Source organism: Chlorocebus sabaeus, chromosome 21 (assembly GCF_047675955.1).
Source record: "Chlorocebus sabaeus isolate Y175 chromosome 21, mChlSab1.0.hap1, whole genome shotgun sequence".
NCBI lineage: Eukaryota > Metazoa > Chordata > Mammalia > Primates > Cercopithecidae > Chlorocebus > Chlorocebus sabaeus.
The window spans coordinates 40236858-40249376 of record NC_132924.1 but is presented as its reverse complement, the minus strand read 5'-3'; the positions used below and the strand labels follow the sequence as shown (position 1 = coordinate 40249376).

General features: G+C 40.1%; 1 protein-coding gene across 1 annotated transcript in view; it reads left to right on the top strand.

Moving 5' to 3' along the window:
• Positions 1–12519, top strand: part of DNAH11 (dynein axonemal heavy chain 11) — a 370125-nt gene that overhangs the window by 48122 nt on the left and 309484 nt on the right. The window contains exons 13-18 of the mRNA XM_038004732.2: positions 1120–1224; positions 1392–1784; positions 9867–10199; positions 10748–11002; positions 11082–11251; positions 11465–11687. Of these exons, the coding sequence (XP_037860660.2) occupies positions 1120–1224; positions 1392–1784; positions 9867–10199; positions 10748–11002; positions 11082–11251; positions 11465–11687 (1479 nt within the window). The remainder of the gene's footprint in view (positions 1–1119; positions 1225–1391; positions 1785–9866; positions 10200–10747; positions 11003–11081; positions 11252–11464; positions 11688–12519) is intronic.

Sequence of the window (12519 nt, the reverse complement as noted above, 5' to 3'; positions counted from 1 at the left end):
ATACACCAGTGTTTTTGTTAAAATTTCATCATATAAGTTAAGATTTGGGGAATCAACAGAATACACGGAATGAAAGACATGTCACGTTTTTGATGAGCACTGGTAAATTTTAACTTATCGTCATTTCTTTCAAAGGGACAGTAAGCTTGTATATGGTAATTAAATTGATGGTAATTTTAAAAAACATAAAATAATATAAAAATATTAACAGTTAAATAATATCCAGGATGAATATTTTATTTATTAAACAGGTCTTTTGTTACTGCATGGTAAATCATGTAACAAAGGAAATTTCATATATTTTCTCAATTCATTTTCTCATAATTTCATTACATGTTATGTAACAATGGGACTTTGTTACCATTCATATATGTGTATGTGTACATAATTATATGTGCAAATATTTAAATGCTAGACGTACATGTACATATGTATATGCATTGTATATTTTTTAAACAAACAATCTCCAAGTCTGGCAGCTTGCTAGACATGAGACACAAAATAAGCTTTCTTTTCTGTTTACCACCATGGATATGCTTTAGGGTAAGGGGCAAGCTTATAAGACTATCTGTTTGTAATTTCCATGACAAAACACAAAATGCCTTAAACATCTGGCTGGATTTTTAGGGGGTGAAGATTATACATTCACTCTTAGTGATTACCTGGAGTCTCTCATGACAGTCCATATGCATGCCTGGGAAGTGGGAAAGTTAGCCTCACTGAGTTGGATAAGCACACTCTGTACCCGAATTCTGATCTGTTTCCCTAAAACATATACAGAGAATAATTGACTTTATTTTGTTAGTAAAACTCAGCACACGTACCTAAATATATGACACAGTAAACTGAAGATTCCTTCTACTTTCTGATTTCATAAAACCAATTTATAGAAACTAATTTCTTGAGATGTTTTAGGGATAATTCATATACCTTTACTATATTATGGAATGTATGATTTTTGTTTTTAAAAAATATATGAAACAAAAGCCCATTTACCTTGTTGATTTGGAAATATAGTAATCCTTGGATAACATCCTAAGTGTTTCAAGTTAAACTTGAGTTAAAATAGGGTGACATTATTAAAATATGTGATAATTTTAATAATTGTTGTTTTAATAGCTAGTGGCTATATTGAGAGAAGTGAAATATCTTCTGATGTTGAAGAAACAAGACATACCAGATTCAGCTTTAGCCATCTTCAATAAAAGGAACACTATTTTAAAGGTTTGTGTTTTTTGTTAAAAAAAAAAAAAAGATACTAGAGCCTATTATGAATATAAATATTTTGAATTGTAATTATTATATAGACCTATATGACATTTTTACGCCTTTAAGACAGAGAAAATAGCTAACATATTTGGCACTTTTTGTTTTGTTTTTTCTTTGCTCAGTACATTGGAAATCTTGACCTTCTTGTGCAAGGGTATAATAAGCTTAAACAGACGCTCCTGGAAGTTGAATACCCTCTGATTGAAGATGAGCTGAGGGCTATTGATGAGCAGCTGACAGCAGCCACAGTGTGGCTGACGTGGCAGGATGACTGCTGGGGCTACATCGAGAGGGTGAGGGCGGCCACGTCCGAGTTGGAGCACAGAGTTGAGCGCACGCAGAGCAACGTGAAGGTGATCCAGCAGACCATGAGGGCCTGGGCCGGATGCGTGCTACCTCCCAGGAGAGAGCACAGACGAGAGGTGGCCTTCACCTTGGAGGACAAGAGTGATTTGTTTACAAAAAAATACAAGTTAATCCAAGAAGATGGCTGCAAGATCCACAACTTGGTCGAGGTAACGGCTTTTAAGCTTTCAAGATTTATAGATCTTTTCATTGAGTTCAGAGAAGAGCAAAAATACTTAACCTAATAATGTGGGACTCTTTTATCAAGCCTGAAAGAACTTTATGAATGGTTTTATTAGGCATTTGAAGTGGGGGAATTTGTGTTACTTGCCTACAATTTCTGTAGCCCTCACTACTCGTTCCTGAGGGAAGAGATCAGGATGTGAGATGTGTTGATGAAACACAAAGGCTAGTGATAGAATCTTTACCATGTCACAGTTGCATCCTCTTTTGGATGCTCCTAATAGCTACCACTGTTTGTTGACTGCCTATGTGCCAAACAAACACCTTGCTTAGGTCATCTCAAGGAACCCTCTCAACCATCTCCTGAGGATGACAACAATAATTCCTCTCCTTTTAACAAAGATTTGAGTTCCTAAAACAGTAACAGGCACTAATCTAGGGTTATGAATTCAAGGAAAAACAGAAAAAAAAAAAAAAAAAAAAACTAACACAAAAGGCAGAAGGCAGGAAAATAAAAGCAAACAACCCCCCCCACTCCCCAGCCAAAATCCTTTATTTCATGGAGCTTACACTCTAGTCAGAGGAAGTTAGCAAGAGAAATGAACAAATAGATAATATGTCAGTTGTGATAGGAGTAATGATGAAAAATAGAGCTGAGCAGGTGGAATAGGGAGTCGCTTGGGGGTAGGGTGGTTGGGCAGGCCTCTTTCCTAAGATAGTATTTCTGCAGAGAACTGACAGGGAACAAAGCATACGGATATCAGGAGAAGGACATTCTGGAGAGCAAAAGTGTAGACACTTCGAGGCGGGAGCAGCCTGTCCTGTCCCAAGATCAGTCAGCAAACTGGGAGCAGAATTTGCAAGGGGAGTGGTAGTGGAGGATGAGGTAGAAGAGACTAATGGCACATTACGTGGGGTTAGCAGGCTGTTATGAGGACTTTGGATTTTACTGTAAGGGGAAAAAGAACAGCCAGAGACTTTCTGCTCAAAGGCTTTCCCTGCGGAGGGTAAGCCACAGGGGAGCAAAGAAGTGGTTGGCAGGGGGACTCTTCAGAGCCTACGCTAATAATCCAGGTGAGAAATGACGCTGCCTTGGGTCACAGTGCTAGTGATCAAGGCAGTTCATATCCTGCATATATTTTGAAGGCAGGGCCAGCAGAATTTGCTTTGAGGAATCAGAGGAGAGAGGATGATTTCAAGGTTTTTGATCTGAGTGATTGGACTGGACTGGAGTTGCCCTTTAATATGAGGGCAGATATGAGGAAGACTGTTGTGAGCAGATTTTGTAGGGGAAAAAAAAGGGTTTGCTTTTGGACAAGAGAGATAGAGATGCTCGTCCTAAGGGACAATTTTGAGTAGACTAGAATTGCACATGTGTTTTGTGTTCAGGGCAAAATCCAGGTAAGTAGCAGAGAATTGAGATTCATGCACATATATATGGTATTTAGAGGCATATAATTAAGAACATGTTGGAATTATAGATAGAAAAGAGGCCCAAAAACTAGCCTCAAAGTCCTCCCTAGGTCAGGGAGAAGAGAAAAATCCTGCACAGGATGCTGAAAAAGAGAGAGTGATGCCCTGGAAACCAATAAAGAAGGAATTTCAAGGAGGAGGAAGAGCTCAACTCTTTCCCATCCTGATGTAGGACCCGAAAATAAAGACGGAGGCTAACCCTCAGATCTGGCAACATGGAAGTCATTGGGATGAGAAGAGTCGATTTCATATGGTGGTGGAGTGGAAGCCTGATGGGAGTGGGCTGATGAGAGAATGGGGAAATGTGAGTGGAGGCAGCTGAGGAGATCCTGAGGAGCTCTGCTCTGGGGCAAACCAACAACTGGGCAGTACCTGGGGCCTGTATATCAGGGTAGGGAGGGTTTTCTTTTTAATAGTGGTTGATGTTTCAGGATGTTTGTGTGTTAACTGCAGTAATCTAGGAAGGAGAAAAAATTGTTGGAAGAAAGCCATTGAGGGAATGGGATTCAATAAATACCTATAGAAGGTGTCTTAAGATAGAAGCATGAAGCATTCATCTGTAGTACAGGATGGAGGGAAGGCAAAGGTAGCAATGTGGTGCTCACAGATGTGCAGTGCTGATGATGGGAACATGGGGAGTTGATTTCTTGTCTTTCCTATTTTTTAAGGAAAAAAGGGATGGGAATGAAAGAGCGTATTTCATGTTTCCTCTGAGCATCCTTGTTATGTGGAGTCTTCTCTATAGATAGGCACGGTCCTTAAACCATGAGTACTCTCCTTTGGGCAAGGCAGACAGACCTCCCCTGCCACCCACAAACACACAAAATCTCTCTCACTCTCACACACACTCTTTCTCCCTCATGCACACACACACACACACATACTCTGAAGCCGTCATGAAGTAGCACAGTGTGGGGTGGGGAAAGTGTCCTTGGTAAAGGCTGGAAACCAGAGTCTTCCAGAGACTGGGCCTGAATTTTCTCATGTGTAAAATGAAGGTCCTTGTCTCTTGGCTAATTCTCAGCAGAACAAGAAATAGATTATGGTTTTCCTGCTGGGAATTGTATGCAACCCATTATCTGTCTTGTCTCTGCAGTCCATCATCATTCACTTATTTGAGAAATATTTATTGTGAGCCTTGCGTGTACCCACCACTTTTCTAGGTTTTTGAAATATGAAAGAGAGCAGAGCAGATAAAGATCCTTGCTCTCATGGAACTTGAATCTAGTGAGGGGAGAGAGATAATAAGCAGTGACATAGTAAGTCATGGTGTGTTAGAACTGGTACATGCTGCAGGAAAAAGATCAAGTTGGAGCAGGGCAAGGGAATTCTGGAGGGTGGGGTCGAAGATGCAGTTTTAAGTAAGATGATCAGTGTAGGCCTCAACCAAAAGGTGAAATTTGAACAAAGACTTGATAAAGGTGATAGAGTCAGCCAAGCAGACCTTTGGTGAAGAGTGTTCCAGGGAGAGGAGATAGCTGTTGGGCAGGGGCTCCCTGGGCATGCTTGAGGAAGAGCAGGGAAGTGTGGGGGGGCGAGTGGAGGGAGCTGAGTGGAGAGTTGTTGAGGTGAGGTCAGATGCTAAGCTGCGTAGGGAGGGACTGGCAGCTCAGGGGAGGCTTCACAGGCCTTTGTGCAGACTCTGGTTTGGCTCACTCCGGTACGTGAAAGACACTGCAGAATTTTGAGGAGGGGAGTAAATACAATCTGACTTTCATTCTAAAAGGATTTCTGGCTGTTGTGTTGAGACCCTCTGTAGGGAGGCAAGGGAAGAGGCAGGGTGACCTGGTAGGTTGCAGTTCTTACTAGTAATCTAAGGGTTCAGTATGTTCAGGCTGCTATAGCAAAATACTGAAAACTGGGTAACTTAAAAACAATAGAAATGGTTTTCTCATAGTTCTGGAGGTCCAGGTGCCAGCATGATCAGTTTCTGGCAAGGCCCCTCTTCTAGGTTGCAGACTGCCAACTTTTCACTGTGTCCTTGAATGGAAGAAGTTCCCCTGGGCCTGTTTTATATAGGCAGTACTCCCATTCATGAAGGCCCTGCCCTCAGGACCTAGTCACCTCCTCCTAAACCCCTCCTCCTAATACCATCCCCTTGGGGGTTAGGATTTTCACATTTGAATTTTGGGAGGACATAAGCATTCAGACCATGGCACAGGCACGTAACAGATGATGGTGCTGGACCAGGGTGGTAGCAATGAAAGTGATTAGAAGTAGTTGGATTCTGTGTATATTTTGAATTAAGTGGAGCAAACAGAATTTCCTGAAGACTGGATGTGGAGCATGAAAGAAAGACACATTAAAGATTATCCTACACATTTTGTCATGATCAACTGGAAAGGTGAAGTTGCAATCTATTCGGATGTGGAAGGGTGTGAGAGGAAGAGACTTAGCAAGAAAGGTCAAGATTTCAGTTTTGGCCTTTTTGAATTTGAGATGTTAATTCGCCAAGTAGAGGAATTGAGTGGGCTATTGGATTTACTCATTTAGAGTAAATGAGAGGGGTCCAAACTGAAAACACAAATGAAAGAGGAGTGGGTGGCAATGATATTTAAGCCAGGAGACTAGATGAGATCACTGAGAACATGAGTTTAGCTAGAGAATAGATGAAAATCAAGGACTATTGGCTGGACCACCATTCTTCCCTTAGGAGACTGGGGAGAAGAAGGACCAGCCAAAGATGCAGAAAAGGAAAGGCTGAGACAGGAGGAGGAAAACCAGGGCAGGAAGCTGAGTGAAGAAAGGCTTTGAAGGGTAACAGATTTTCTTACCAAAAAGCAAAGTACAGTACATTTGATATGCTCTAGTGGATAGAGCATATTTTCTAGAAGAAAATAAAAAGAAGTACATAATTAACATGGGTTTCAATGTTTCTGTTGACTTCCAACATTTTCTGAAATTTCTAAGAAAGTTTTAATTTTCCCGTCGATGACAGTTTGTTAGGGCAAAGACTTTGTTTCTATCTTCCTTAAGTACTGCCTGGAATAGCATCCCAAGATCGCTATGACAAGGTCCACAAACAGGCTGTCTTGAAATGAAAGAAGTTTATTCTCTCATAGTCTAGAGGCTAGAAATCTGAAATCAAAGTGTGGGCAGTGCACTTCTCCCTTGGAAGGCTCTGCCAAAGACCTGGGTAGCCTGGAGAGAATCTCAGGGGTGTCCTGACATGTAAAGGAGGCATTTATCTGGAAATTAATTTGTTTTTCAGCAGTATCTTAACTAAGTCACGCCATGGACTATTTCTAGTTGTTCACTGAAATGCTGTGAATTGTTCTGTGACTTTTAAGACACCTCTACAACCGTTTATGTGTTAGAATCTGTCTCATAGGGGACAGATGATGGATTACAATTAGTTTTTTTCTGTTACATTTTCTTGGTAATAAAAAAATATACTCCCCAAACTCCAAGGATTTTAAACCATTAAGATTTATGAATCCTCATGAAAATGTTTTAAAAGTGTGGCCAAGACATGACTAGAAATCATCATAAAACAAGATTTTGCATTGTCATCTCAGAGAAAAATGTTAGAATTTGTTCTATTAATAAGTGGATCCTCCTATTTTTGTCCTTCAGGCAAAAACTAAGAAGCTTTGAAATCACCATTCTCAATCTGAGAATGGAAGAGAGCTTCTGCCTTGAGGGAATGTAAGCCAGCTTTAAAATGGAAATGAAATTATTATTTATTTCCTTTAGTTGGGTCTTTTAAGTGATTATTTTCCTCTTGACTTGAGGAACGTGGTTTGGGGAAAAGCTGTAGAAATATGGCCAAGGGTGAGTCAGTTCTGCCTTTTACATGTTTTCTGGTCAGTGGGATGTCAGCGAGTGGTCTGGAGTCAGAGTTAAAGATGGAGAGAAGAGAGAGGAACAGGACCATGGAATATTGGGTCTGGAAGGGACCTGAGTGATCATTCAGTTGTCTAAAGCTCTCCTTTCTCTTCCTTTTGCTCCCTTTATCCTAGTGTGCTGAAGATACAGCATTTCTCATCAATGTGACTGTAGTGATATAAAGTGGATCTCTTGGTATGAAAAAGTGTATATGACTGTGACATGATGGGAAAGGCCCTACTCTGGGAGGTTAAGAGGGCTGGTTTCTAGTCCTAGCTCAGCTGTTAACTTCCTACTAGTGTGACGCTGAATGTGTATTAGGTCTTTGTTTTCATGTCTGTGTTAGGCTGTTTTCACACTGCTGTGAAAAAAAAGAACTACCTGAGACAGGGTCATTTATGAAGAAAAGAGATTTAATTGACTCACAGTTCCATATGGCTGGGGAGACCTCAGGAAACTTACAATCATGGCAGAAGGCAAAGGGGAAACAAGGTCCATCTTACATGGTGGCAGGAGAGAGAGAAAAGGGGAAGATACACGCACTTATCAAACAACCAGATCTCATGAGAACTCTATCACGAGAACAGCAAGTGGGGGATTGGGGCAGGGAGTCTGTCCCCATGATTCAATCACCTTCCACCAAGCAACTCTCCCAACACGTGGGGATTACAATTCAAGATTAGATTTGGGTGAGGACACAGAGTCAAACCATATTAATATCTCTAAGATGATGGTCTCTAAGGATTTTTCTTTAGCTGTAATATCTATACTTTTCCCAGGGCAGCTGTGTGTACTTCCTAGGATGTGTACTGCACAATTCCAGGTGTGCATGTCACATGATTACCCAGATTTGAATGGTTCCACCTGGCTGATGGGCAACACAGCATTCCTGAGAAGGAGCAGTTCTTAAATTTGTTTGAAGGCTAGGATTCTCTCATCTCTGCCCTGCCTTATTAGAATCTATACTCACCTTTCTAGTTTCGATTCTTGCTTAGAGCATACACCTTTGCATCCTGGATCATATATCCATAGTAAAGAATAATCAAAACAGAGTATAGTCCACCTTATAATCAGATCTTATTCCAACGTCATCTTTGCTCTGTGCTACAGTACCTCCCTTGGGCATCTGCTGTCTGATCTGTATAGACTAGTTTAGCCACTCAGATAGCCTCTCTGGAATCAACTTTGCTGCCCACCTGACCTTTTGAAACCTGTGTCTCTGGGCCATGCACACCACATGCTCAGCCTATAGTCATCTTTAACCACACTTCTGCCTTCAGGTCCTGTTTTGTGCCAACTGACTTGTCCATTATGTCACCCAAACTCTTGGGAGACACTAAGGTGCAAGAATCTCATATTGTTGATGCAAGAAGGGAGCTTAGAACTTCCCCAGTCCAATGTTTTCCAAACTGGGTCTATTCCACAGGTTGCTTATTAGAGATGGTTTGCAAAGTAAATATACATACATACATACATACGTACATACAAACAAAATATTTGTTCTTAAACAAGGTCTGAAAACAATTGGGCTAAACCACATTTAATGGACTTAAAGTAGAGCAAAAAAGTAAAATAAACTTTTAAGTTCAGGGGAATATGTGCAGGTTTGTTAGATAGGTAAACTTGTGTCATGAAGGTTTGGTGTACAGATTATTTTATCACCCAGGTATTAAGCCTAGTACCCATTATTTACTTTTCCTGATCCTCTCCCTCCTTCCAACCTCCATCCTCCTTTAGAGATCCCAGTGCATGTTGTTCCCCTCTATGGGTCCATGTGTTCTCATAATTTAGCTCCCACTTATAAGTGAGAAAATGCAGTATTTGGTTTTCTGGTCCTGCATTAGTTTGCTGAGTATGATGGCCTCCAGCTCCATCCATGTTCCTGCAAAGGACATGATCTCATTCTTTTTTATGGCTAGTTAGTATTCCATGGTGTACATGTACCACATTTTCTTTATCCAGTGTATCATTGATAGGCATGTAGGTTGATTCCATGTCTTTGCTACTGTGAATAGTGCTACAGTGAACATACATGTATGTGTCTTTATAATAGAATGATTTATATCCCTTTTGGTGTATACCCAGTGATGGGATTGCTGGGTCAAATGATATTTCTGGTTTTGGGTCTTTGAGGAATTTTCACACCGTCTTCCACAGTGGTTGAACTGATTAACACTTCTACCAACAGTATATAAACATTCCTTTCTCTGTGCAACCTCACCAGCGTCTGTTATTTTGACTTTTTAATAATAGCCTTAATGGACTTTAATAGAATACATACATTGTGAGTCTCCAAGAATGGCATAGAGTACATAGTACTTTCCTGACTTGATAATCTTCAGATGTTCCAGAATAATGTTCTCTGAAGGACCAGTTCGACAGATCTCTTTATGATAGGGAAGGCCCTGGAAGGCAAAGTCTAAGGACACAGAGTTAGTGATAGAGCAAGAACTAGAGCCCGGGTCCGATATGTCTAGAATTCATTGGGAACTAGTGTATTTCCTGTCTGCATCTGAAGATAGCAATCTTCATAGAGAACTTTCCTTGAAAAAATGACTTTTGAATGTATTTCATGTGTGAACTTAATGTTTTAATTCCTGCTTAGATCTTTGACATCTAGCTTAAGGTTCTGCAACTTAGTATTTGAATGTTCCTGTCTTGTGCACAAAAATGCAGTCTCTTCTTTTACAAACTATTTAAATGGAAAGTTTTAATTTTTATGCTAATTATTTGTTTATATTCATCTACTAATACTTGTCTGTTTCTAGGAAAATAGGAAGCTCTTCAAAGCTGATCCCTCTCTGGATAACTGGAAAATTTATTTAGAATTCATTGATGACATTGTGGTGGAAGGCTTTTTTCAGGCTATAATGCACGACTTAGACTTCTTTCTGAAGAATACAGAGAAACAGTTGAAACCAGCACCATTTTTTCAAGCACAAATGATCTTGTTGCCTCCTGAGATTGTGTTTAAACCTTCTCTAGACAGAGAGGCTGGGGATGGCTTCTATGATCTGGTAGAAGAAATGTTATGCAATAGTTTTAGAATGTCTGCCCAGATGAACCGAATAGCAACACACCTGGAAATTAAAAATTATCAGGTATTTTCTTAGTTAATGGGTATTTAGCTTTTATATTAATGATTCAAAAACAAATTATGGCTGGGTGTGGTAGCTCATGCCTGGAATCCTAGAACTTTGTGAGGCTGAGGCAAGAGGATTGCTTGAGCCCAAGAGGTCAAGACCAGCCTAAGCAGCATAGGAAGACCGTCTCTACAAAACATTAAAAAATTAGCTGGGTGTGGTGGCATGCACTTGTAGTCCCAGTTACTCAGGAAGCTCAGGCAGGAGGATTTCTTGAGCCCAGGAGTTAGAGGCTGCAGTGAGCTGTGATAAAGCCAGTGCACTGTAGCTTGAGCGACAAGGCGAAACCCTGTCTGAAAAAAAAAACAAAAAAACACCAGAAAATAAAACCCAGAACAAATTAGAATAATGGTAAGCACAGGGAAAAAAGAAGTTGGAAAAAGCAACATGATTTTTAATTTTTCTAACTACTTTCCCTTTGAAGAATTACCTTGGTAATGTTATGTTGTAGATAATTGATAAAGCAAGGTTGGTTTGAATAAGTGCTGTGTTTTCCTCTCATTTAGAATGATATGGATAACATGTTAGGCCTGGCAGAGGTCAGGCAGGAGATCATGAACAGAGTGTCGAATGTCATCAACAAAGTCTTAGATTTCAGAAACACCCTGGAGACCCATGCTTACCTCTGGGTGGATGATCGAGCTGAGTTTATGAAGCATTTTCTCTTGTATGGCCACACTGTATCTTCCGAAGAAATGGATGCTCGTGCAAATGAAGACATTCCCAAACAACCACCAACTCTTGAGCAATTCAAAGAACAGGCAAGGAAAACCCTTAGCATTTAATGCAGTGAACTGGCTTTTCATTGAGTTGTTCTAGTTAATTTTTTTCTAACTACAGATCGACATTTATGAAGCTTTGTACGTTCAGATGAGCAAATTTGATGACTTCAGAGTGTTTGATAGTTGGTTCAAGGTGGACATGAAGCCTTTCAAAGTGAGCTTGTTAGCCATAATTAAGAAATGGAGCTGGATGTTTCAGGAGCATCTTTTGAGATTTGTCATTGACAGGTAGCCTTTGTACTTTGGTATTTGGAATTATAACTTTCTAAACTGCTTTCTAAAACTGAGATGTTACTTTTAAGAGTATTAATGTTGCCAATTTCATGATAGAGATAAATAATGTTTAATGAGGTACATAATGAAAATAAGATTCAATCAGAAGTCTTATACTAAATGTTTTAATAAACTTATTTTTTGTGTATGTACATATATATTTAATAGTCTGAATGAGCTACAAGAATTTATAAAGGAGACAGATGCAGGACTTCAAAGAGAATTAAATGAAGGTGATCATGATGGTTTAGTTGACATCATGGGGAATCTTCTGGCTGTAAGAAGCCGACAGAGAGCTACTGATGAACTCTTTGAACCTCTAAAAGAAACCATCACCCTCTTGGAAAGCTATGGCCAGAAGATGCCTGAGCAAGTCTATATTCAGCTACAGGTAAGTGCAGAGGTGAAATAATCGTAATTACCATAAATTGAGCATCTCTTTTATTAAAGTACTTTACATGTACTCCCTTATGATGTCCTTACAACAATCTATACTGTACACATTTGATGTTTTCAGTGTACAAATTAGGAATCTGATACTTAAGGAGATTTAATAACTTTGTCAAGGTCACACAAATAGTAAAGCCAGCCAACACTCTAAGTGTGTTTTATGACAAAATACTCTTAACCACTGTGCTCCACTGCCTTCTTATTAGAAACAATGTAGATTGTAAAGAACCCATGAGTTGCTTTTTTGAGTTCAGTTTTACCATCATTTTCGCATATGAAATACATCCATACTTTTTTTTTTCATTCAAAAAAACTACCTGTCAGTCAAGAAGTGTCCTAGTCTTCCAAACATATCATGGACATGTTAATAAAGAATAAATAGGCAAGGCATGGTGGCTCACACCTGTAATCCCAGCACTGTGAGGGGCTGAGGCAGGCAGATCACCTGAGGTCCAGAGTTCAGGACCAGCCTCGCCAACATGGTGAAACCCCATCACTACTAAAAATACAAAAATTAGCTGGGCGTGGTGACACGCACCTGTAGTCCAGCTATTCAAGAGGCTGAGGCAGGAGAATCATTTGAACTCGGGAGGTGAAGGTTGCAGCGAGCTGAGATCATACCACTGCACTCTAGCATGGGGACAGAGTGAGACTCCGTCTCACAATAATAGTAATAAGTAAATGAAACTCAATTTGAATGGGGAAATCACTGTGTTTTCTGAACAGATTTCTATGCCATCCACCTGTTTCCATGCTGTGGAAAGATTTGGGGG